Genomic DNA, 27224 nt, shown 5'->3' on the forward strand with positions numbered 1-27224 from the left:
CCCCCAGTGAGAGTCTTGTCTGCCTGCCCTGGTGTATGCGGAGCCCATTTCCTGGCCGAAGAGTCTTTCTGCCTGCCCTGGTATCTAGGGAGTTCATTTTTCAGTATCACTTTATTTAGATCCTCCAGGTTCCGGCTAGCTGCCTTGGGTCCAGCATTTGCCCTGGGAGTTTGGAGTCAGTATTCCCCAGAAGCCTTGGCTGACTTTGTCCTCCTCCCCTCTGCTGTCACTCATATCACACAGACTCTTCTCTGCAATAAAAAGCCTGTGTGGCCAGGCGTGGTGGTGCAATCTTTAATCCCAGCCCTCAGGAGGCAGAGGTAGGGGGAATCACCAGGAGTTTGAGGTCACCTTGAGACTGCATAGAGAATTCCAGGTCAGTCTGAGCTAGAGTGAGACCCTACCTGGGGGGGGGGGGGAAACAGTGTGTTTTACCTACAACGTCTGGCCTTTGAAGAGCTTCCTTGAGTTACTGCTGACATTGTTTGTTGAGCACTAGTCACAAGCTCAAACACTTGTACCTACAACCTAGCATTTTATCTTCAATATGATTTAGGTATTTATTATCACCATTTTATAGGTCCAAACAACATTAAGCCTCAGGTAAAACATCCCAAGCCATGCTGTTAGTAAGGGCCAGAGCTGGAGTTCAAACCCAGACCTGTCCAATTCCAAAGATTCTAAGGTGTCTCCATGTATCTTCTTTGTGCAACTCTGCCATCTCTATACACTGCCACCATATATGTAAATCCCATTTGTCAATCTCAGAGTTCCTAATCTCTATACACTGCCACCATATATGTAAATCCCATTTGTCAATCTCAGAGTTCCTAGACTCTGAATTCATTCTTGAGGAGGGCTCAAATTCAGTCTCTAGTTTTACAGTATCTGATCTAACAAAAGTTCAGTACAGCAGAGGAGAGTTGATTGGCTGTTTACAGCCACATGTTACACTGGCCTGAGTGGAAAAATAAAAAAGGATTCAAAAGACTAAAATAGAATGTCCCATTCCACTATATTATTTCAACTATAATAATTCCCCACACCAGGTCTTTCCCAAGTCAGTCAGCAAGTAAATGATTAACTCAGAACTCTTTTTAAAATATTTTTATTTGAGAGAGAGAGTATGGGCATGCCAAGTTCTCTGGCCACTGCAAAGGAATTCCAGAGCATGTGCCACACTCTGCATCTGGTTTGACATGGCTACTGGGGACTTCAGGCTTAGCAAGCAAGCACATTTTTTTATTTAAAAATTTTAAATTGTTTTATTTTGATTTATTTATTTGACAGAAAGAGAGAGAGAGAATAGGCAAGCCAGGGCCTCCAGCCACAGCAGACCTACTCCAGACACATGCGCCCCTCGTGCATCTGGCTACTGTGGAATTGAACCAAGGCCCTTTGTCTTTGCTGGCAAACACCTTAACCGCTAAGCCTTCACTCCAGCCTGCAAGCAAGCACTAAACCACAGAGTCCCCTCCCCAGGCCTGGAGCTGTTCGGTTTATGTGTGCATGTGTGCCGCCGCACGCGTCTGGAAGTCAAGAACAAGCTTGGGTGTCAGTTCTCACCTTCTACCTTGTTTGAGACAGTATCTGTTCTTGCTGAATCTGCCAGGCCAGCTGGCTGTGAGCTGCTGGGGTGCTCTGTCCCTGCTTCCCATCTTGCATAGAGGCATACTGGGACTGCAGGTGTTTGCACCACCACTGGCTTTCCATGGGTGCTAATGATCGGGCCTCACATTATCATGCTTGTGCACCAAGCTTTAGCCCACTCAGCCAGCTCCCCAGCTCTTATGATAAATCTTCAATTCACACTTATGACACATCATAAAGCAAATAGATGAGAGCAATAAGGCTGCTTTGAGAGTTCGTTACCAAGGATGGTCTTAAATCAGGCTCTGCTTCTATATCTGATTATTCTTACCAGTTAAAAATGGAATTTGAGCCAGACGTGGTGGTGCTTGCCTGTAATCCCAGCACTGGGAAGACCGAGGAAGGAGAATCGTTGTGAGTCGGGGGCCAGCCTGAGCCTACAGAGTGAATTCCAGGTCAGCCTAGGCTAGAAAGAGACCCTACCTCAAAAACAAAAGCAAAAAAAAAAAACAAAAAAAAAAAAACTGGAATTTGACTCATAAAGTTAGAATTCTACCGATCCTCTTTTGTCTTTTACAATGATGCAGATAACACTGGGTTTACAGCAGGTCCAGGCTCAATTGAGGCTAGAATTTTCCTAAAGAAGATACTTAAAGAAAGGATGCAGTTTTTTAACCCACCCAGAAGAGTTTGGTGAGAAAGGAAGTGGAAAGCACTGTTGAAACAGGTTGCGCCTGACACTACCTACACAAGACCATCATAATAAGAGGAAACGAGGATGACATCAAAATAAAAAACTGACTGAAAGGGGGAGGGGATATGATGGAGAGTGGAGTTTCAAAGGGGAAAGTGGGGAGAGGGAGGAAATTACCATGGGATATTGTTTATAATCATGGAAGTTGTCAATAAAAAAAAAATAATAAAACAGTTTTTATAGAAATGTGGAGACTTAGCCAGGTGTGGTGGTGCACGCCTTTAATCCCAGAACTCAGAAGGCAGAGGTAGGAGGATTGCCGTGAGTTCAAGGCCACCCTGAGACTACATAGTGAATTCTAGGTCAGCCTGGGCTACAGTGAAACCCTACCTCACAAAAAAAAAAAAAAAAAAAGTGCAGGTTCTCATTGCCAGTCATGGTAGTACACGCCTTTAATCCCAGTACTTGAGAGGCAGAGGTAGGAGAATCACTGTGAGTTTGAAGACACCCTGAGACTGTGAATTCCAGGTCAGCTTGAGCTAGAGTGAGACCTTACCTCGAAGCTCCCCTCCTCCCCCTAAAAAAAGAAATTTGGAGATTTAGCCGCCATAACATAGGCTGAGAATCTTCCCTAAAACATTCTGGTGAAGAGGGGTCTAGAAATTGAGCCTCTGAAAATTATTCCACAAGACTATAATGAACCTTTATTATAAATAACCTTTATTTTTAGCATTTTGTCCCAAAATAGTCTCCAACAAAGTAACTATCTAGTGTCCACTTTCCTCTTTCCTTCCTACAAACCCCAGCTTTGTTTAGCTGGTTCCAGCTGATAATTGTCACCTCAGAAGAGGAAGAATGCACCCTGAAGAGGATAAATTTCATTGGATCATGAATAATCCCCTCCTCCATGATCTTGTCAAGAGTGGTTCTGTGACCCAAAGTGGGCTCTGAGTCCTGAGTAAAGATTTTCTTTGACCTTAGGAGCTCTTCTCCATTTTCTGGGAAAACTTCTAGAAATGATCGTTCGTCCTTTCTGCCGATAATTGACAAGTATGGGTCGAGAGCCAGAATGCCCACAGACTTGACTACCAGGCTGGAGCACTGTGCCAAGAAAGCCAGCAGGAGACCCAGGCTCACTGATGAGCCCCACAACTCTGGACTCATGATGCGCTCATGGCTCTCCACCCCTCACAGCAAACACTTCCAGCTCAGGGTGGAATTTCCTCCACGGATGGGCTAGGCCCTATAAACATTCTTTCACCATTTTTGATCACACTATGGGTCATACATTGGGTCAAAAACTGCCTGCCTTCATCTGTATAAAGGATGATCACTGTGAGTTCAAGGCCAGCCTGGGACTACAGCGTGAGTTCCAGATCATCCTGGGCTAGAGTGAGACTCTACCTCAAGAAAGAAAATACTTAAAGGCATGTACCCTACCACTGAGCTACCTCTCCAGCTCAAAGAAAGTTGTGGGTGTGTGTGTGGGGGGGGAGTTATACATGTGTGTGTGCAGGTGTGCATGCCCTGTGCATACAGGTATGGAGGCCAGAGTAGGATGTATGTTCTCCTTTTCCTCTTCCACCTTATTTCCCTGAGACACTGGAGCTCTCTGTTTGTTTTTTTCTGTTAGAATGGCTGACTGGTGAACCTCAGCGATCCTCCTGTCTCTACCACTCTCAGAGTTGGGGTTATAGGCATTTTATGGGGTTTTATGTGGGAGTTGGGGATCAAACTCAGGTCCTCATGCTTGTACAGCAAGTGCTCTTACCCAGTAAACCAGCCCAAGTTCTATGTTATATTTCTAATGTCTTTCATATATTAAGTACAAAATAACTGTAGAATTCAGTCTCCCACACAGGACCCAAGGCCAGGCCAATCTTTAAGAGAGGCCGCTTCGGCACCTGCCCCGGGGTGTCATAGTGACTTCACTGGTGTGGGCTATCATGAAGTCTAACGTGGTTAGGAAGACAAATATATGGTTGAAGTTAAACTATTCCTGATTTCCTCTGTTGTCTTTGAGGAAGAAAAGGAAGTGAAGGTGGTTCTGTTGCATGAGCGATCCAGAATTCTCTCTAGATCACAGCCGCTCCCTCGCAAACCAGTGTAAACCAAGTGAAGAATGTATGGGTCAGCCCACCTGCAGTGAATTTCTAGGAGCCAAGCTTGCTTTGTCTAGACAGGCCTCCACCTGCCTCCAGGGAAGGCACTAGAATCAGTTATGGGAAATCACTAGATGGTTTCAGTATTTAACACTTGTCAAGTTGCTTTAACCACTGAACATAGTAGGCAAGGTGTGTCTTACGCCAAGTCCTAATGCTTTGGCCTGTTATTCATGGGCCCCGCCCACTGCTCACTCGGCTCCAGGGCCTAGCACTTCCCACCTTCTGCTCTAGCCATTCAGCTGTCTGTCCCGTTCTCCTCCATAGCACCCCACCTTTGACTGTACTGCACCCTCTGCTTGAGATGGCTTGCTTCTGAAAACCTCCGCACAACCCCACATCCCCATCCCACTTTGAGAATTCCTCCTTTATTGCCCTCATCACTTTTGCAATGACTCAGAATCCCTGGAGGTAGAGCCCCTAGGGAATGGTTCCTTTAAAAAGCTCCCTGGACAATTTCAGGGCTTGGCCAGCTTTGGAAACAACAGTGTAAACACACACACACACACACACACACACACACACTTCCCACCATGTAAAAACTTCACACTGGGTTCTGTTTTGCTATAGTCCTGCCCGCGGGTGCTTTATTCTGTAACTTGCAGTGTCATGGAACAAAAGTAGGAAAATGGCAAGTTGTGTCCAGAACGACTGAAGGAAGAGAACAGACTGTTTCCCAGCAAGCTCTTTGCACTGGTTGGCACCACCCTGGCGAAAAGGTTTTGAAAGAGTTTATGGAAGTGCCCCACAGGGACTTTAGAGGCTCTGAGCATAAGCAGAGATTTGGGCCCAGGGGAACCACATGGGGCATCAAGGAGTCTTCCTCCTACATTATAAGGATAGCAAACATGGGCATCTCTTGTTTGTAATCTTTCTTCCTTTCTCTTTTTCAAGGCAGGGTCTCAGGCTGACCTGAATTTACTATGTAGCATCAGGCTGGCCTTGAACTCCCAGGACTCCTCCTACCTCTGCCTCCTGAGTGCTGGGATTAAAGGCGTGCGCCACCACGCCCGGCTTTGGGCATCTGTTGTGACAGCAGCTCCTGAGGTGATGACTTCTGCAACGATTCTCTGGGCAGCAGAATGAGCCAGCAGTAGATAGGAAAGCTCAGGCAGATGTCACAGGATGTGGTAGCTGTGACAATGCATCTTGTCCAGTTTCTAGTACAAAAATGTAGCTAAGGATCCCAGCTTCTGGCTTTGAACTGTATTCCCACAGCTGCCCAAGGCCATGCCTTTTGATGACAGGACATGGGAGGAGTGTTCACGGGAGATATACAACTCATTTGTTGGCTCAGAACACTTTGAATAGAACACGTTTGTGTACCTACGTTCATAATAGCATTGTGCAAGCAGTCAAAGGTACAAAAACTCAAACACCCACCAATGGATGAGTAGATAAACGAAGGTGTTGTGATATACACAGACAGCAGAACAGTATTCAGCCACAGAGGTGTATATGCTATAACACGAATCAATCTTGAAAACGTTATCCAAAGTGGAATAAGCCAGACACAGATATCAGACATTGTATGGCTCCCCTTAAATGAGGTTCTCAGAGGGCCAAAACATAGAGGCAGAGTAGAATTGAGATTTCCCAGGGTATGAGAAAGGAGGGACAGAAAGTTATTATTTAATGCACGTGGTACTTATGTTGGGGACCACAAAAAACGCTTGGGTACTGGTAGTGGTGATGAGCACACTGCATTGTAAAACCTGTAACTGGCAGAGTAGGAGTAGGAAGCTTGCTAGGTAGTTAGGGACGGCCATCGAGAGGAAGCCATCTTGTGTCCTCAGCTGCAGCTCAGCTGCTCCTTGGCTGCATCTTGCCTTTGGAATGTAGTAGTTAAATAGACTGTAGGGCTACAACAGTGAACTTGGGGCTGGAGAGATGGCTTAGACGTTAAGGCACTTGCCTGCAAAGCTAAAGGACCCAGGTTTGATTTTCCAGGACCCACATAAACTAGATGCACAAGGTGGTACATGTGCCTGGAGTTCATTTGCAGTGGTTAGAGGCCTAGGTACACCCATTCATTCTCTCTCTGTGTCTCAAATAAATAAATTAAAATTAAAAAAAAAAAAAACTTCAACAGTGAAGTTGAGAACACTGGGGAAGGACAATCATAGGGTTAAGAGCTGGGTGTGAGAAAGCTAAGCTGACCAGATAAGAGGAAGAACAGGTCTCTGGGGGAAACAACAAAGCAAGATGGGCAGGCTGTGGCTATACCCCCTCCAAGAAATCCAACTTGTGACATTCCCTGGACTGTCTGAGCTCTCTTCCTTGACTCATCAGCCAATCTAAGTCCTATATACATTTAAGCTTAATCAATACAGTTCATTTCAACTTGATGCCTAAGTTCCATGGGCCAAGGACAGATATCCTCAGCACATAAGGCCCTAGACAAAGCCACTGTCCACCTGTCTTTGGGTCCCCTCTTCTATGGATTCTCCTCACACAAGAGCTCTTGTCTCTTTGCTTCCTCTTGTCAGTAAGCATTTCTCTAACTTGCTTTTACTCTGTACTAAAATTTCTACTTCTGAACTCATCCTTCTTTGGCTGTGAAATTCACTGAATTCTGCAAAACAAAGAACCCAAGGCCATGGGTCCAGTAGCGCCTTGGTAACTGTCGAAGAGCCCAGCACCCTAGTTCCTGAGTTAAGCCTGTCTAAGGGCTGAGACCAAGCTTTGACTCTGCCAATAAGACTATTACATAATATTACTGAATTATAGACCTAAAAATGATTGGCACAAAAAAATTGTTAACATAGCTTGCTACAATTAAAAAAAAAACAACAAAAAATCTGGGCATGGTGATACTTATCTATAATCTACTCAAGAGATTAAGGCAGGATACTTGTAGGGTCAAGGCCACCCTAGGTAACTTAACAAGAGCCTGTCTCAAAATAAAAAGGTAGAAAAGGGGCTGGAGAGATGGCTTAGCAGTTACGGAGCTTGCTGGAAAAGCCAAACCACCCAGTGGTAGAGCACTTGCCTAGCATGTCCAAGACCCCGGGGCTCAATCTGCAGTACTTACCAAGAGAAACAGCAACCATATCCTTAAGTTTAAGAAGAACGCTTTGACTTTGGCTCAGGCCTGCCTGGAAGCTTTGCCAGACTTTCCTGGATTAAACAGTCTGGTAGCATGCTTCCTCCAGGCCTTCTTTCCTTCTCTTCCTCTTAGGCCGGCCTTCCCTGTTATCCCTCCAGGACAGTCCACGTGCATCTCACTGCGGCTCGGGAACCAGCATGAACACACGGGGTGAGCTCACAGGCCCGTGCGAGGCACCTGTCTGGATAGCCTCACAATCACCAAGGTCACGGGCAGGGCAGACACTGTTCACTATTACTACCGGGGAGGTAGAGCTGTGGAATGAGGAAAAGGCAGAGCCACACTTGGCTAACACACTTCAAAAAGCTTTTATTTCCAAAGATATCTGAGACAATTTTGCGAAGGCCCGAAATTTTGCAGGGCTCGTTTTAGCTACGCATGCATGCACATACACGTGTACATACACATGCACACACGACAGACCTGCCCTGTTTGCCATTGGGTCTTTTTGGGAGATGGACAGTTCTCAAAGGCACCGGTGGATGACATTGGGCCTGGCCCTTGTTCAGGCAGCCAGCTCAGCCAGGGCCCGGTCCAAGGGGTCCACTGACCAGTAGTTGTCGTCCCAGCCGAGGAACCAGCCCACGAAGGAAGGCGGCTCGTGGCCCTGCTTCACAACCGTGATGGGGGTCCGCCTGTCCCGATTTGCGGGGTCCGTCTCGATGTACCGCTTAGCTTTAAGCACACACAGAAGAGAAGGAAACCCAGAGGTTTTTTGGTGTCTCCTCCCCAGGGAGAGGTTGGCTCAGGGAAGGGGTTGTAAGTGAAGAGGGTCTTGGTCCTAGCGTTCCTGCTGCCCACCCTGTGCTGGACACAATCGCACAAAGACTCCTGTGTGGGTTCTCCACCGCCCTGCCCCCAACACAGGACAGGGCAGAAACTAAGGCTTAACTTCCTCCTCAACAGAGCTCTCAGCTCTTGTCTGGCTATATCATTTTCCTGGGGAATCAGAAGATACTAAAGAAAGTATTTTGGGCTGGTCATGGTGACACACATCTTTAACTTGGGAGGCAGAAGTAGGAGGATTGCTTCGAGTTCGAGGCCAGCCTGGGATTACAGAGAGAGTTCTAGGTCAGCCTGGGCTAGGGCAAAACTCTACCTCAAAAAAAAAAAAATGTTTTGAGGTTCTTTGTTCCTAAATTATTAGCTCTATTTGGCTATCAGGATGTTTTTCCACACGGAGACCTGACAAGTGTGGCTTTAAGCATCCTGGGAGTTGATCATGGTTTCTTATCTGTTTCTTTCTTCCACTGGGACACCCTGAAGCTTTCTAAAGGAACATATCTGTCCCTTTACACTTGCCATAGCTTGGGTCTGGTATATTTCTCCAAAGACTTAGTCCTCAGCTTGGCACCACAGGGAGGTAACAGGAACTATCAGTGCGGGGGCCTTCTGGTCCTTGGGCCCACCCCTTCGTCTCCTCTTTTATCAATTCTCAGCATGCCGGAAATGGCTTTGCTATTTTACATACTCCGCACCCTGCTGCCTCAGCACAGGCTCAACTGACCGTGGGCTGAAACCTCTGAAATGGACCTTCCCTCACTATATGCTGATCGCCTCTTATGGAAAGCTGGTGGACACTGCACTTTAATCAGGGCTTAGGAGGAAGTCTCTACCTACAGATGCTAACTCCCAGACCAGTGTGGGAAGCTGTTCACACCTTCCCATGGCCAAAGACACCTGGCCCGTGACAGGCCTGAGTTCTTACCAGAGGTCAAGGCTTCTGTCTTTTCCTCTTCCAGAGAATCCTTTCCAACCCAGACAAAGACCTAGAGGGGAGACGGGAGATAAAAACACAAGAGAGGTGCTCTTGAGACTCACTGCTGGAGGAAGAATAAGGGAGAGGGGCGCCCCAGGTGTCAGACAAGACAAAGCCCTTAGGAGGGCAGCCTGCCTGTGGACGATGACTGGAATGCATGGAACAAAGGCTGCACAGCAGACACCTACAAACGGGCCTTGCTTGTTTGCCCATCCACTAAAGCGTGCCGGCCGTTTCCCCACAAGCTTAGTTACCTATGGTGACTAACAGTCTAGATTTCCAAGTTCTCTCAAAGATGGGAGGATCTGCAGACTGAAGAGATGGCTCTGCAGTTAAAGGCACTCACTTGTAAAGCCTGATGGCCTAGGGTTCCATTCTCCAGTACCCACATAAAGCCAGATACACAAAGTGGTGCATGTGTCTGGAGTTTGTGGTAGTAGGAGGCCCTGACACACGCCCATACTCTCTCTCTCTCTCTCTCTCTCTCTCTCTCTCTCGGCCCTGACATGACCATACTCTCCCTCTCAAAAATAAGTAAAAAACATTTTTTAGGGCTTGAGAGATGGCTTAGAGGTTAAGGCACTTGCCTACAAAGCCTAAGTACCCATATTTGATCTCTCTCCAGATCCCATGTAAGCCAGATACACAAAGGTGATGCAAGCATCTGGAGTTGGATTGCAGTGGCTGAAGCCCTGCCATGCAAGTCTCTCTGTCTCTCTCTCTCTCACTCTCGCTCTCTCTCAATACACACACACACACACACACACATTTATTTATTTATTTATTTATTTATTTGACAGTGACAGACACAGAGAGAGAGAGAATGGGTGCATCAGGGTCTCCAGCTACTGCAAATGAACTCCAGGTGCATGCGACACCTTGTGCTTCTGGCTTATCTGGGTACTGGGGGACCGAGCCTCATAATGGGGTCTTTAGGATTCACAGGCAAGTGCTTAACCACTAAGCGATCTCTCCAGCCCCTGTTGATTTTGTTGTTGTTGTTGTTGTTGTTTTAACTGGAGGATCTGGCAACTCCAGGCAGTCACCCTCACTTGGATGAAGTTCAGCAGTGGTAGATCCTTTAGGGGGCTCCAGCTTGCCTCAGGCTAGGCCACTGCCCAGGTGGCCCCCTCGGAGCCTACTGCCCTCATTAGCACCGCAACACCGAGGCACTGAGTTGATAAGCCTTCTCTAGAAGTGCACAGGTTGCCCCTTCAGATGCATGGGTCTGTTCAGCAAATGGGTGGCCAAGCACACTCTCACATCCAACAAATACCCACTGTGAGGCTGCTGGGTTCCTACGTGTCTTGATTAAGACAAACTAAAAACTGCTCATGTCATGCCATGTTGAGCTTATGACAGATCTACTTAAACATCAAAATCTCTTCTGCTGCTGTGGGTGCGCAGATGTGCAGGTGGGCGTGGGTGTGCATGTGGAAGCCAGGGGTTAACATCAAGCATTTGCCTAGCTCATTCACCATCTGACTGACTGAGTCAGGGTCTGTCTCTCCCTTGAGCCACAGCATGGTGATTCAGCTGGTCTAGCTAGCCAGTTCTGCCTCCTAGATGCTGGGAATACAGGAGAGCCTCCATGCCCACCTGGCACTTACATGGGTTCTGGGGATCTGACCTCTGGTCCTCACGCTTGCACAAAGGTTGCTTTATCCACTGAGCCATGTCCCTAGTGCCTCTTCTTTGCTTATCTTCATGTGTCATGCAGCTCTCAAATGTCATATATTCAATAACACCTGTCATTGATTAAACAGCACTGGATCTTAAATGCCAGGCTCGATGACTCTTCCTTTTGCATAGACCTGTTATCTATGGACCTGGAGGAAGCCCCTCTAAGGCCGTACGCTGCCTATTCCGCTTATCCTGGGATTCCCACTCCTCAGCATCTTGATGTGAAGATGGCGATGTTAATATTGGCTTGGAGCTGCATAGCGAGATGAATAGGGAGCTAAAATTGTCAATGGATCAGTCAATACACTAGCTGAATGGCTCAAGCTGTAAGCACTCTGGTATGATCTTCCTATTGGGGATTCCTTGCTGCCCCATGGTGGAGCATGGGCTTGGGCCTTCATGGCCAGCTATTCTACAGCCTAGAGGAGGCTAGGAGCCGACACTTGATTAAAGGAGTTGTTGGCCTGACACTCCCATAAGAACAACACCTCAAAGGGCAGAAGACATCTTCTTGATACAGCCCTCCATACCCAGCATCCACCATTCAAGAGTGTCAGCACAGGTGGGTGCTCCACCAATACCAGGCGAATGGATGGATGCCATTGCATTGCCTAAGCTGGGTCCTCTACAACAGCCACAACAGGAGATGAAATGAGAGAGCACAGAGGCCTCTATAACAGAAGGGACCAGCATATGACATGGAGCAAAGATTAACTTTCTTCATCAACAGATATAAAGTAAGAGTTCAGGGCTGGGACACTGGTTCAGTACGTAAAGTGTTTGCCACAATGCATGAGGACACGAGCTTGGATCCCCAGCACTCATGTAAATGCCAGGCATGGCAGTGTGCACCCATAATCCCAGCTCATGGGAGGTGGAGACAGGAAGATCCCCAGGGCAAGCTGGCTGGCTATACTGACCACAGTGGTGAGCTCTGGGTTCAGGCAGAGACCTTATCTAAATAAAAAAAGGTGGCAAGGAGCTAGGCATGGTGGCACACACCTTTAACCCCAGCACTCGGGAGGCAGAGGTAGGAGGATCACCGTGAGTTGGAGGCCCCCCTGAGACTACATAGTGAGTTCCAGGTCAGCCTAAGCTAGAGTGAGACCCTACCTCAAAGAAAAAAAAAAAAGGTGGCAAGAAATCAAGGAAGGCAAGCAATATCAAGCACTGACCTACACACATGCACTCATACATGCACACACACTACATATACATGCATATATATATATACATACATGGATACACACACACATACATATACACGCACAATCAAGACTTGGGTCATCTGCTCTGCATTTGCAGGATGTTTTGTGGTTTCTGAGGGGCTTGCACTTGCCAAGTAGGTCCCACTACTGTCGTTATACAGCCAAGGCTCAGGGAGAGACCATGACGAGCAGCCTTCTCTGATGCCATGCAGGGATCCTCATTTTATCCGCTGGGCTTGGAGCAGGAGTCCAGCTTTCCCTACTGCCCTGGACTTCACCCTCTCTCCTTCACTCACCTGGTCCCAGGTGTCCAGGAGCATGACGTCGTCAGTAGCCAGGTCTTCCTGCATGAGCTCACCGGGAACCTCTTCAATCTGGGAAGGGTCAAAGGAGGCCAACAAGAGCATCAACAGCAACGCAGAGCTCGTGCTGCCCAGCGGGACTCTCTTGCACTCAGTCATCTCTGTCTCTCCTGCCCCTGCCATTCACTGGCTCCCTGGCCCAAGTAGTGCAGAGGCATGACCTTCAGACTCACCACAAAGCGTCCGATCTTGTTGGAGCAGGCGAATAGGCGAGGAGGATGGGCATCCATCTTCTTGTCCTTGAGCCTCGGGGATGTGCGGTAGGCGGCCTTCCCGCCCAAGGCTTCCCAGAAGCTGTCTGTGACAGGAGGACATACCAGTTGCAGAAGAAAGCCACCACCCCACACGCACAGTTTACTTGAACTGGATAAAGTGTGCCCAGACCCAACTAGCTGCATTCCATCCTAAAATCCCAGGGGCTCAGCTCAAGAGGGAAGGGAGCTGAGGGAACGGAACGTAAGATGATGAAAGGAAGGCCTGGGGACAGTAGATGCGCAGCAGACACATGCATAGGACGAGGCACTGTTGGGGGGGGGGTAAGTATTCCCACGCAGCATGTGAGCAGTGATGGCTTGCACAAAAGTTCACATAGCTAGGAAATGATAGAGCCCTAGGGCAAATCTTTTCAGACTCCATTTTTTTTTGGGGGGGGGTAGATTTTCAAGGTAGAGTTTCACTCTAGTCCAGGCTGACCTGGAATTAACTATGTAGTCTCAGGGTGGCCTTGAGCTCATGAGGATCCTCCTACCTATGCCTCCCAAGTGCTGGGGTTAAAGGTGTGCGCCACCACGCCCGGCAGATTCCAATTTTTTTTTTTTTAATTTATTTGAGGGCTGGAGAGAAGAGCTTAACAGTTAAGGTCCTTGCCTGCAAAGCCAAAGGACCTTGGTTCAATTCCTCAGTACCCACATAAGCCAAATGTACAAGGTGGTGCTTGCATCTGGAGTTCGTTTACAGTAGCTGGAAGCCCTGGTATGCTTATTCAAACTCCAGATGCATGCGTCACCTTGTGCAACTGGCTAACATGGGTACTGAGGAATCAAACCTGGGTCCTTAGGCTTCTCAGGCAAGCTCCTTAACCACTAAACCATCTCTCCAGCCCTTCCATATTCTTTTTTCTATACATGCCACCAATGCCTATCCACATGTTGCCATTTCAACTGAATTTTATCACAATTAAGTGCAGTAACATGTTTATTTCCTCATTCCCATGGATTCCCCCTAGTCCCATTTCAAGGGCCAATAGCTGCACATCCCTACGGGCCATCAAGCTGGAGCTGGGAGATATCTACCCTCATAGAAGGTTCTACTGGACAGAGCAGCAAATGACCAAGGTACCCTTCCCCGCTACCAAGAAATGCCAAGCAGGAAAAGATGGGCTTCAGGTACCAGTGGAAAAGAGGGTTGAACCAGAAGAGGCTCCTGACCTATGCTCAAGAAGCAAAGGAGAGGCTGGAGAGATGGCTTGGCAGTTAAGGCACTTGCCTGCAAAGCCAAAGGACTCAGGTTTGATTCCCCAGGACCCATGTAAGTCAGATGCACAAGGTGGTTCATGTGTCTGGAGTTCATTTGCAGCAGCTGGAGACCCTAGTGCGCCCATTCTCTCTCTCTCTCTCTCTCTCTCTCTCTCTCTTTGCCTCTTTCTCTCTCCCCTTCTCTCTCTGCCTCTGTCTCTTTCAAATAAATTGATAATAATAACAATAATAGTAATAAAAGAAGCAAAGGAGGCCGCAGATTGCCTCTGCACTGAGAAAGCCAGCTGCTGCTCCGATGCAGTCTTCCTTACCCCCATCTCTCAAGGTCCCTGGGAAGTGACTGTCTCCTCCTGCAGCCCTGCACAGCTCTCCTGTCTTTGATATCTAGAGACCACCTTGTTACTGCCACCATCCACCTGCTTCCATCTGACACTCATGAGGAAATGGGTGCTGGGGTTGAGTAGGAGATGGAGCAGCATGCAGCAGGAAGGGGGCGACTGTGCCAACACCAGGTCCCTACATAGGCCCCACCTGGCTCACTGCCTTCTGCCACCTGCACAGGCTGGGCCCGCAGCACCTTCAGCAGCTCCTGGGCCCCGGTCTTCTCTGGCTCACTGGCTCCTGTACCCACCCACAGGTAGGCAGCTGAAGGGGTTTTCAGCACAAAGACATCGTTGGAGTTCAGGGTTCCAGCCTTTGGGATCACCTGGGAGGACAGCATTCAGTTAATGAGGAACCAGGAAAAACAAAAACAAACAACAACAACAACAACAACAACAAAAACAGCCCCGTTGCCTCCTAACAGCCCGAGGTGTTCTGGAGCAAGCCCAGCTTCCTGGTAGAGAGACAGAATCAAGCACAGTGTTGTATAGAATGGGTAGTAGGCTATTCGTTATGAAGGTATGCAGGGACACTGGGTACCCCTGAACTAGGGAAACTCCAAAACAGAAGATCTTGCTGCCAGGGGAGAAAGGTCAAACGAGCTGCTTCTCACCCCCCATGCAGCCCCACCCAACACTGGGCATGAAGGTTCTGCTCATGAAGCCTGGCAGGTTTCAGCAAGGCAGTCCCTCTTGCCATTTGAGATCTGGTGTTACCTCGACAGCCCGAGTGGCTCCAGAGCTGCTGGCCCGGACCTGGAAGAGGCGGGTACTGGCAGGGGCTGTTTGCCCACCCTCACGGGAGGTGCCACCCTTATAGATGATCATGGGCTTCCCGCCAAACAGGCTCATGAGATGGGCAGGCTCCTTGCCTTGGACCACACGGCTCTGGCAAAGAGAAGAGAGCATTGGTCTTTCTATGTGGCCCTGGGTCTCTCCCTCCTGTCAACAAGTCCATGCCTGAGTGAAGCACCAAGGTTCCACAGCACCCAGGCGCTGGAGTGAGAAAATAGGGTTCCGGGAAGATGGAAACATGGCCAAGGGCCCCTGGGCACTGCCTCAGCTTCTATTTTCTCCCTGCAGCCCCTGTGAGGACTTGCCCTGCCACCCCTGAGTCTGGTCCAAGCACTCAGCGAGTCTGTATTTGCAAATCCACCCTTAAATGGAAGCATGGGAATTGCTGAGGCCATTCTTCCAGAATGCTGACATCAGTCTCAGACATGCAGGAGGGTGGAGTGGGGCGGGAAGAGCCTTTCAGATCTGGAGGGACACTTCTGCATTCCATGCAGCTCAGAGGTGGCTGCTCTCAGCAACTGTCAGCGTGCCAGAGGGAATGGGATGGGGGACCTACACCAAGACAGATGCTATCCGTTCCTGCCCCATGTGCCCACCTCACTTCTCATGCAAGACCCGGCCCCTGCTAACTGAATCCGTACCTGAGCTTACATGGTGCTCGAGCTGCGCTCACAGATCCCATAACCCACTGAAGCAAAGTTCAGATCCCAACCTCACCCCACAGATGAGAACCCAGGCAAGAGTCTCAACTTTCCTGCAAGATGGGGTCCAGAATGCTCCTGCCAGTGCTGTTGGTGGGGGAGGAGCCAAGACAGTGACTGTCTCCCTTGGTGCTCAGCACCCAGACTATTCTGGTCTCGGAGGCACCAACAACCTGATCCACACCTACAGCCCTGTCCACGCCAAAACTGCAGGATGGAGCCAGAGAGTCCCTGTCTCCATACCTGCCTGCCTGCTTGGCTCTGCCACGGTGACTTTTTTTGAAATAACTAATCTATCCCCCTCATTTTATTATAATCACTTAGGGAACTAAGGCTTGAAGGAGAGGTGATTTCTTTTTTAAAAATAATTGAACTAATGGCTTAGTGGTTAAGGCAATTACCTACAAAGCCTAACAACCAGAGTTCGATTCCCAGGTACTCACATAAAACCAGAGGTACAGAGTGGGCCCTGCAGCTACAGCTCCTTTGCAGTGGCAGGAGGCCCTGGTGTGACTAGTCTCTCCCCCTCCTCCCATTCACTCTCAAGCTTTCTTTCTTTCTTTCTTTCTTTCTTTCTTTCTTTCTTTCTTTCTTTCTTTCTTTCTTTCTTTCTTTCTCTCTCTCTCTCTCTCTCTCTCTCTCTCTCTCTCATTCCTTGCTAATAAATAATTTCTTTTTTTTGTTTTTTTTTTTTGGTTTTTCGAGGTAGGGTCTCACTCTGGTCCAGGCTGACCTGGAATTAACTCTGTAGTCTCAGGGTGGCCTTGAACTCACGGTGATCCTCCTACCTCTGCCTCCCGAGTGCTGGGATTAAAGGCGTGCACCACCACGCCCGGCTTAATAATTTCTTTTTTAAATCTCATTACCACAAATTCACCACTAAGCAATTTTGTGTTGCTCTCTGGATCAAGGTCAGTACCTTCACTGTGGCTTCTATATGGTCTGGCGCCTCTAAGCGACCCCCACTGGCCTCATATCATGGCCCCTTCCTTCCTCCTTGCTTTTCTACCCAATGTCCTTCCCGTCTCAGGACCTTCGTACATACCCCTCCCTCTGCCAGGACCATGCTTTCCTTCTGTCTTGCCTGGCCAACTCCCATCCATCTGTTAGGTCCTACCTGAAGACGTCCCATCTAATCCGGTCAGACCCTGCCTGGGGTTCCATCTCTACACTCACTGCACTTGCATAAGGAAGGAGCCCTGAGTGCTGGGCCTGACTCTAATGACTCACAGTGTCAGCTGTGTGCTCAGGCCTGTGAGGCAGGGACAGTTTTCATCACCACTTTGAGAACACAGAGGCTCTGAAAGGACAGGTTATTTGCCTAAGGTTGTTCCCTCATCAGGGTAGAGACTACATGTGTGTGTCTCTGGCCTGCAGATATGAGGCCCAATACAATACAAACGTGCAATCCTACACTACTGCGTGCGCAGATGGGCAGATGGATGGATGGATGATCCGACAGACAAGTGGTTGGACAGGCAAGGTCCAGGCTGCAGCCGTGAGAGGTAGCAGGCCAGCTCACCTGGACAGGAGTCCCCCCCAGCTCCTCATCCAGCTGGGCAGTCAGAATGGCAGATGCAGCGACCTCATCCTGGGTAGACTGGGCACCCTGCCTGGAAGAGGGAGGGAGACTCAGCAATAGGCTAGCACAGAGCCCTGGACCTGAGAACCATGAGTCTCCATGTTGCAGGTACACACATACACAAACATACATACACATACATAAAAACTTAAAGAAAAAGCTAACAGCTGTAACTTGGACAAAAAAAACCTGAGACTAGGACTGGAGAGATGGCTCAGGGCTTAAAGGTGCTTGCTTGCAAAGCCTGACAGTCTGGGTTCAATTCCCCAGTACCTATGTAAAGCCATATGGACAAAATGATGTGCACGCATCTGGAATTCCTTTGCAGTGGCAAGATGCCCTGGCATGTGCATACTCACTCTCTCTGTGTCTCAAATAAATAAATGAAAATATTTTTTAAAATGTCTGAGACTGTATAGTAAGAGGTACACTAATTTCCATCTTTCTTCCCTCCCTCCTTCCTTCCCTCCCTAGGCATAGAACCCAGGACTTCCCACATGCCAAGCAAGCGCTCTGCCACTGAGGAACACTCCCCAGCCCAAACCATAAATTTAAAGAATAAGAAGATACCATTTTAGCAACTATCAAGTTGACAAACATTCAAAAGTTTAATCACACAGTTCCCTGGGGTGGGCCTGGGGAGGCAGGGACTCTCGTGTGGGAACATGAAATGCCACAAATGCTATCAAGGGAAAATAAGGTTATCAATCAAAATGACAGGTTCACTGGCTATGACCCAGCAAGGCTACTTCTGGGAACTCACCCTAGAGGGACTTCTCTAAATATTCATCATGTTTGTCTACAGCCACTAATCTCAGTGGTGCTTCTAAAAGCTGAAGGTTGGCACCCGCCCAAGCACAGAGCAGCGGGGGACTTGTCAAACAAACCACCGTGTAACCACCCAAAGAACTGTGACACAGCTGTAAAAAATAACAATAACAGTAACACACACACACACACACACATACACATACACACACAGAGAGAGAAATTATGACACAGGTTGATTTCAAGGAAGAACTCAGTCATAAAAGGAAGATTTGGGACAATACCGCAGCATGGCATGCCTATATTTGCATAAGTCATGACTGGGAGGATAAGGAAAGAAAGACTGAGATCAGTCACAGGGAAGGGTGGAGTTTTAATGGGGGGGGGGTCCCAGGTGGGGGTGAGAGTTCTTTCTCAACAATACCTTTACTCTGCTTTGGTTTGGGAGCAATGAGACTTCATCCTCTGCTATCAATGATTGAGACTGTTATTGTAAGTGACATTATACACAATGGGACACATTTATGGGGTACAGAGGAATAATCTATAATTATCGTAACAGAAGCCTCTGTGGAAAGATAAACTTGTACCAGGACTTGGCACAGCCTGTGGGAGAAGCTGGATGCCATGCCTTGACTGGTCATGTCTCATGATGTGGCTGTGACATTCTGACGGGACTAGTTTAAGAGTTGTAACTCCGGGTGAGAATGGGTCCCACCAAAGGCTTCCACACTCCAGACGCCCTCACACCTGCTCACTCTCCTCCTCCTCTCCACCCCCCACCCCCGTCACCATGCTCGGGCCCAGCGGAGCTCCCCCATTATCCCTCCCATCACACCGCAGATGGCCCAGGGCCTCACCAGTTGTAGATTATCTGTCCCTGGCGGCCACCGTGGCGGTAGTTGTATAGAATGATGTAGCTGTCGCCCCCATAGAACTGTCCATAGGTGGAAGGGTCCACAGGCACTTTGTTGGAGCCTTCAATTCTCCATATCTACCAGGACAGAGATGGGATCAGATACCACACAGCACACCCTCTCCCACCTCTGGTCAGCCGGAAATCCCAGCATGGGGGTTAGTGGTTCGACAGGCTTTTCACAGAAACACCACAGGCTCAGGCTAATCACAGAACCACCGAGAGACAGGGCAGGAACTCCATCCCAGGTTTCTGCCCCGGTTCCTTCCACTAACCCTACCCCATCCGCTCACTGCCCCCAGGAGGCCGCATCAGCTTGCCAGAGTCAAACTCGGGTCCTGTAACCTCGGACAAGCTGACTTACAATGGCTGCTGTGACTGTTACCACTATCTGCGTCACGACTGACTGACCCGCCAGGATTTTACATGTTACCTCCAGACGCAGGGCCATCACCAGATGGCCTCAAAATGACCCCTGCTGGCAGGTCTCTGCAGGGATCTGGTGACAGGACTTTATCCAAGCAGTCAGAAGGCCTGCAGCGACACCTGGTGGTGTATCAGAGACCCTGGCAATTCTACCATTTCTGAATCTGGGGAATCGTGCAGTGATCCATTTTATAGGTGAGGCTCAGAGAAGGTAAATAACTGGCTTCAGGTTACTTAATAGGATGCCAGGCTTTTTTTTACACTTCTTTTCCCTAAGCACTTTCATGGCTTCTTCCTCCCCCCGAAGGGAAAAAAATGACAGAAGTAACACTAAAAGAGCACAAGCCCTGTTATCCCTGCCACCGGGAATGCAATGGGCGTTGTCTGAAGTAGACTCAATGTTATGAACATCTCTGAACCACCTCCACCTTCACTGTGACCTTTCCATCTCTAGGGCACATTCTCTGTCCTAACTATTGTAACAACCTCATAGGCTCCCTGGCTTCATTTTCCTGTCTCCCAGCCCATTTTCACAGTGATTCTCCACAGCATAGGCCTGAGTCTGTCATATGTCTGTTTTCAAAACCAAACCAATACAGCCCTTAGCAGCCCTCAAGTCTGCCGTAAGTCCGCCCTGGGACCAGGCATTCTTGGCTCCCTCCTGAAGATGCCATCAACTGAGCAGCCTCTGGGGACAGCACCCTCCTTCCCAAACAGTAGGTCCTGCCTGGGATGGTGCAGACAGCTGTCCGTGGCAGCAAACTCCTAATCCTACCGTGACACCCAAAGACTCTTTTCCCATGAGGCTGCTCAGCCACCTCATCCTCGTCACCCTGCCTGTGTTCCCACACAATCTCCCGAGCAACCCTCCATCTCTAGGAATCACATATCTTCTCCCTTCTCAGTCCAGACACTCCTCAGGGCCAGGGTGGGATCTGAGATCCTTGGCCCAGGACATTGTGCAGAGTGAGCGTTCAAGGGATGCCGCTTGTAAATAACAATAAGAAGAAGAGGGGGAGAAAGAAAAAGGAGGGGGAGGAAGAAACATAAAAGAATCACATCTACCAAAACTGTAGTAGGAACCTCAAACAGAAACATCCTAAGGGAAGCAGGAGGCAGGGCATGAGCCAGAGGTACGAAAGGGGGGGGGGAGAAAAGGAGGGAGGGAGGGAGAGGCCTGGCCACTGCCAGCCCAGTCTGACCCCCAAACTGCCCCCAGCAATACTATAAAACATACTCAGAAGCTGATTTTGCTTAAAAGAAAAATTACTGCCTCTTCACTTGGCCCACAGGATAGAAGACTGGCGCCTTCGCCTCCATTTTGCATGAGATCAATCAGACCCTTACTCTGCGGTTCACCTCTGCATGCAGACATGTGACTCGCTCAAGGCCAAAGGCACACACTAAGTCACTGTCCTACACTTGCAGTCATCTTGGCTTCCAAGAGCAGCACACCCTCACAGGACAGACCCATCACGGGGACAATTATTCATGGCAACGAGGAGGCCTCACCCTGGAGCAGAAGTGACCACACTGGGACAATGAACAACCAGGACTGTTTAATTATGCAAACTTCCTATTCCTCGTCCCAACCTTTTCTCTATCTGAAGCTCACGTCGTTGCCTTGAACATGGACATGGGGACAGTGAACATCTCTTTCTGTCCTTGTCAACATGTCCACACTGATTGAATCTACTCTCTCTGCCTTTCACCACTACTCATCTCTTTAATGGGTGTAACGGGACGGGTGAGTCTGGCTGCTGGGGAATGCTGGGTGACCTTCTTTGCCTTAGAGCTCCTCTTACAGTACCTGTTTCTGGCCTGTGCCGTCGTCATCCATGCCATGCTGGGCGGCCATGGCAGTGGAGGTGTGTAGCGTGGCAGCGTCGAAGGGCACGCGCTCCACATTGGCGATGTGGCTGGAGAGGTAGGACAGACCCAGGCCATCTGTCTGGTCTGGATCCCGCCAGTTCTTGAAGAACTGCTTGAACAGTGGTGTCTCGCCACCCTCTGGGAGGACAGAAACCTGGGAAGGGTGGGGAAGGAGCAGGATGTGGCAGGGATGCCAAGCAGGGGCCCTCGGGGAACCTCGGGTGGCTTATCCATGGGGGGCGTGGGCTCTTGCCTGCAGCCTTTACCTCCATGGGACCCACCTTCCTTAGCCCCCCTGGCCTTGGACCCTCACCTGGGTCTGCTTGGGGTAGTCCATCTTGGAGATGAAGTCAGAGGCTGTTTTGAGGGCAGCCTTCCGCTCCTCTGTGTTGGCCAGCTTGCCTGTCAGAATCCAGAGGAGCCGCACAGGTTAGGAGCCTGAAGGCCCACAGCCAGTCCGCCTCTGACTCTCTTTAGACTTAGACCAAGGCCACAGCACTGCTCACCCAAGAGCTGAGGTTCAGATTGGTCATGACTGCCTTGTTCCCATTCACATACACGGAAACTAGTATCCCAGCCAAGACCACTCCATTAAGGGAGGAAGCAGAAAATCAGACTGTACCATTAGCGCAGAGGCCTACGGAAAACAACCACTACCCGGGAGTCTCTTTCCTTGTCACACTACAACCTAAACTTCGTCTCAACCCTAACAGCCTTGTGGAACAAGGTGAGCTCTTGACTAATTTGTACCTAGATTTCCCAGGTTAGCCAGCCTAGGCCCCAGGAGTCTCCCTCAATCTCTCCCCCTGTCTCACCGTCTCTCACTCTCTATATCCACTGCCTCCCTCCCTTTGGTCTCTTGAAGTGCTCTCAGCATACCTGGGGAGGAAACTGTGTCCTCTCAGATGTATATGAACCAGAAATTTCCAAGAGACTCACAGGAAACATTCTGCCCACAGAGACATCCTCCTAGGACATCCCTTCACGAAAGTCCCCACTGGCCAGCAGCGCGTTACAAGTCCCACAGTAACAAGCTGCTTTACACTGTTCAACCCACTGGGGCCCATAAAATTATATGGCCCACAAAAGAAACCTTTTGGGGCTGGAGAGATGGCCTAGCAGTTAAGGCGCTTGCCTGCAAAGCCAAAGGATCCAGGTTCAATTCCCCAGGACCCACTTAAGCCAGATGCACAAGGGGGCACATGCATTTGGAGTTTATTTGCAGTGGCTAAAGGCCCTGGCATGCCCATTCTCTCTCTGTCTCTCTCTCCCTATCTCAAATAAATCAATAAATAAAAATTATCTTAAAGAGGAACATTTTTAACTAAGTTTCTACATGATACCAATTAACTTCCCAGGGAACTGATCTTGGAACATACTAGGGTAACAATCATTTTTCTCCCTAATAGGGAATTATAAGGCTTAGTAAGAAAAATGCCCAAGATCCTGAAGAGTCCACTGCAAAGCCAAGATGTTAGCCCAAGACTCCTCATTTCTTTCCACTGTTCCGGGGGTCTTCCACACCTCCTGCCCTCCTGAAGACTGAGTTCTAGAAGCCATGGGAGCCTGTTCAACCTTTGCCCTTCCCCAGTACCTTTCCAGACGAAGATTTTCCCATCCCTGCCATGGTCCAGGATAAAGCAGTCCTCTGACTTCAGGGTGCCCTGGGTGAAGGGGTTCTCGGCAGCCACGAGGGACACTGACATAGTGCCTGCGCCATTGGAGACCTGTGGGCACAGGAGAGGGATGCATGTGGGCGCCGAGCCAGTGCGTGGGTCGCAGTGACATTCAGGCCCACTCCTGCTCTGTGGCACTGCCAGGCTTTCGGTTTCCTTCGCCACCAGCCACATCTGCTGACTGGCAACTCGGCCGTAACACAGAAGCTGCACGTGCAAAGGGAAGACGGGGTAAATGCAGAACAAAAAGGGGGTTCTTGGGGTTGATGGTGTAGCTTAGTTGGTAGAGTGTCTGCCTAGTATGCATGAAAGCCTGTGTTCAGTTCTCAGCGCTAGATAAAACTGAGTATGACCGTGCGTATCTATAATCCCAGCACTGTGGAAGTAAAGGCAGGATCAGAGGTTCAAGGTCATCCTTGGCTACACAGCAGGTTCAAGGCCAGCCTGGGAAACAGAGAAGCAAAGGGGGAGGAAAGGGGAGGGGAGGGGAGGGGAGGGGAGGGGAGGGGAGGGGAGGGGAGGGGAGGGGAGGGGAGGGGAGGAGAGGAGAGGAGAGGAGAGGAGAGGAGAGGAGAGGAGAGGAGAGGAGAGGAGAGGAGAGGAGAGGAGAGGAGAGGAGAGGAGAGGAGAGGAGAGGAGAGGAGAGGAGAGGAAAGGAAAGGAAAGGGAGACCTTGGAGAATTGAAGAGTTTGCTGAAAAGTAATTGAATTCAGAGTGGCAACAAGCCAAATGCAATGTGGTGTCCTGGACTGGAGCATGGCATGAACTTGGCGAAATCCAAACAATGTCTGTAGTTTGGTTAACGGTGTTCACTTCGTATCAGTCACTTGGTTTTGACAAGAGAGCCTGGTTATATGTTAGGATTCTAAGGAGAAGATGTTGAGGGTATATGGGAAATTTTGTTCTACTTTTGCAATATTTCTGTAAACCTAAAAACTTCCAGAACAAAATGTTCATTCAGCTGAAAAATGAAATACATCATCCCAGTCAAGTTTCACAAGACTGACCACACCCACTGCACACAGGCTCTGGGTAAATGGAGGCTTCTAAATCCCTGGGGAGGGATATCTGGAGGCCGTGGAATGCAATGTAGAAAACCAATCAGCTTTGATCCAGTTTTGAAAATGACAGGGAAAGAGGCCAGGGAGATGGTTCAGTGGTCAAGAGTACTTGCTGCTCAAGAATGACGGCCTGATTTTACTAGTTTTGCATAAGTCTTCAAGTTTGTGAGAGCCATCAGATGGTAGCAGAGATCAACTCTTATGGATTCATGACTTTGTGCATCTCTCGACTCCCTTCTTGGTAATGAAGTCCTATGAGAGGCCGTGAGGTTCAGATGTTTGAGAAGACACAGCTCTCTCAGTGCCAGGGCACGGCTGTGGGAGGAAGCAATGGTCCCAGCGAGGAAGGGTTATAGAAGCCATAATCACCATTGCTGAGTCTTTACCATGCTTCAGACAATGCTCCGTGGGCTTTATCTGGACTACGTGTGTCACCCAAACTGCTCACTTTACAGATGCAGCTGAAGTTGAAACTGACTGACAGCTACTTTTTCACTGTGGTCCAAGAAACTCCCAGAACTGCTGGGAAACTTCCAAAAGACCTATAGGATCAAACCTACATTTTCACAATATCTAGACATTTTTTATGTTTACCTTTGCTCTCATTCTCACATTTACGCCACTGATTTTTCCTAGATATTACCTGCTATGTGATATTATCTCATAGAGGAGGCGAAAGAAGATATGAAATGCAACTGTCTGCTATTAGAAAGCCAAGCTTAAAAATCTTGCAAAAAATGTGAAACATAGTGACGTTTCATACATTCTTAAAATTATAGCTATTTTTCGTAAAGGGCATCATCTATACACCTTTTAAAAAATAAATTAAGTCATATTTTATTTTTTTAAAAATGAGAGCCCAGGAAGGGCTGAGCCATCTTGAATTCAATTCCTCTGAATCTACGTAAAAGGCTGGCTGGGGTCACACACAGCTGTAAGCCCAGCATGGTGGGTGGATCACTGAGGCTTACTGACCAAAACGTGGTAGCTCCAGGCTCGAAGGGGCCTTGTCTCAGGGAAGTACATGGAAGTACATGGATGAGAAGAGCTCCTTTCCTAAGACACTCTCTCACCCTCTCCGTTGTTTTATTTATTTTTGTTTCTTTGTTGTTGTTGTTATTTTGGGAGGGGCATGTTCTCACTTTAACCCAGGCTAACCTGGAACTCACGCTGTGGTCCCAGGCTGGCCCTGAACTCATGACCATCCTCCAACCTCTGCCTCCCAAGTGCTGGGATTAAAGGTGTGCACCACGGTGCCTGCCTCAGTTATTTTTTTTTCAAGATTCCCAGAAACATTACAAAGTAATCCCAGCACATGGGAGGCTAAGGCAGGAGGATGAGCTACATAGTGAGACAGATTTTGTCTCAAAAAAAAAAAGAAAAGAAAAAGTCCAGGGCTGACCGTGGCGGTGCATGCCTTTAATCGCAGCACTTGAGAGGCAGAGGTAGGAGGATACCTGTGCATTTGAGGCCACCCTGAACCAGAGTGAATTCCAGGTCAGCCCCCTCCCCCTCGCAAAAAAATAGTCCAAACATGAACAACAACAAAATCCTTCTCTTCTTTGTAAACAGTAGGAAACAGGGAGCTGGGGAGATTGCTCAGTGGTTAAAGGAGCCTGCTTAGCAAACCTGCTGACAGGAGTTCGAATCCCCAGCACCCATATAAAACACACATGAAGCAGTGCCTGTCTAATACCAAAAATGGTTACAGCAATGAAGGATGGAGTCAAGAGACTCTTGAAGTTTGCAGGCCAGCTAGTCTGGACTTCCCAGTGGCAAACAACAATAGAGATGCCATCTCAACCATTGTGGAAAGAGAGAAGGAATGCCCTGGGGTTGTCTTCTGACCTCCACACACACATCATTGTGTGTGTACAAGAGGACATCCACTGTAATGTGGGGAAGTCCCTTGCCCAGGAGAGCTGGGGAGGACCAGGCTTATTGCTTATTGCTTCCCTGGCCCAACCTCACACCCAGTGGGCCAGTGCCTTGGAGCTCACCTTATAGAGCTTGGCCAACTTGCGGTTGGCTGCATCTTCCTTGGCGGTGTCCTCAGTGCCTGCAGGCAGAGCTGGCATGGGTCCCAGCACCTACAGGAGATAGCAAGATGGGGCAGAACAATAGCTGTGAGTAAGAAAAGTCCAGACAGAGCTCCCCAGGCAGCGGGGCCACACAAGCAGCTATGGTCATGCCCATGAAGAGCCCACCTCTCTTTCCATGGTGTCTCGCACTTGCTCCCAGGCCTCTGTGGATGGAGCTCACAGATCTGCCTATTAAAGCCCTTCCTTCTCTGTGCCCTGCCTACAGACTGGATTTTCTCATTGACCACCTGCCTTCTATTTGAGCTGCATGCAGCTTCCAAGCACCTTCCATCACAGGCTAAGAAGAGACGTCATTTCACTCTTGCACCCACGCATGAGACATGGATCAGAGCTCCCAGCTTACAATAGGAAAGCTGAAGGCCAAAGAGATGAAGTCACTTGTCCACACAGCTTCCAGGTGGCATCAGAATTTAAATATCAATCACTGTGACTTCAGAGCTTGTGCTCACTGCTCCCTCTGAGCCTGTCCAGCCTTAACAGCCCAGCTCCTGTCCCTCACAAGCCATGGTTGATGACCAGGGTCCTCTTTTCCATATCGCTCCTCTGCTCTTTCCAAAATGTGGAATAGGAAGCCCTCAGCAAGTGGGAGCCAACTGGCACAGAGCAGGGCTCATGGTCTCCTTTTCCTGGTGGACCTTGCCTCTATTGATAGATCCTCAAAGCACAGTAGCTAACAATCCCATCATACCATCAACTCCATGGACCATGAGCTACACAGGCATGGTCAGAAGAGGAGACTGAAACTGGGTCTTAGTTGTCTCCCAGGGGATGATCGGAGAGCCACTTTCCCAGCTCTTCTAGAGAACTGAGCCTCCCTGTTGGAAGGGGTGGCTCACATTCTCAGCATGTGCCAGGATTCCAGCTCAGCTCTCAAGGAAGTTGGAGTTGCCAAGGACATTGAT

At 49.0% G+C, this 27224-nt stretch overlaps 1 protein-coding gene across 4 annotated transcripts in view; it reads right to left on the reverse strand.

Moving 5' to 3' along the window:
- Positions 1-7844: 7844 nt before the first annotated feature.
- The window catches only part of Gsn (gelsolin), a 64982-nt gene continuing 45602 nt past the window's right edge, over positions 7845-27224 (reverse strand). For all 4 annotated transcript variants that reach the window (XM_045146687.1, XM_045146684.1, XM_004662756.3 and 1 more), the window contains 12 exons: positions 26221-26310; positions 23077-23209; positions 21796-21884; positions 21421-21636; positions 19129-19262; positions 17441-17531; positions 15140-15310; positions 14574-14748; positions 12741-12865; positions 12502-12579; positions 9264-9324; positions 7845-8230 (listed from right to left, as the gene is read on the reverse strand). In XM_045146687.1, coding sequence (XP_045002622.1) covers positions 8061-8230; positions 9264-9324; positions 12502-12579; positions 12741-12865; positions 14574-14748; positions 15140-15310; positions 17441-17531; positions 19129-19262; positions 21421-21636; positions 21796-21884; positions 23077-23209; positions 26221-26310 — 1533 coding nt within the window. In that variant the 3' untranslated portion in view covers positions 7845-8060. The remainder of the gene's footprint in view (positions 8231-9263; positions 9325-12501; positions 12580-12740; positions 12866-14573; positions 14749-15139; positions 15311-17440; positions 17532-19128; positions 19263-21420; positions 21637-21795; positions 21885-23076; positions 23210-26220; positions 26311-27224) is intronic.

This window comes from Jaculus jaculus, chromosome 1, assembly GCF_020740685.1.
Source record: "Jaculus jaculus isolate mJacJac1 chromosome 1, mJacJac1.mat.Y.cur, whole genome shotgun sequence".
Lineage (NCBI taxonomy): Eukaryota > Metazoa > Chordata > Mammalia > Rodentia > Dipodidae > Jaculus > Jaculus jaculus.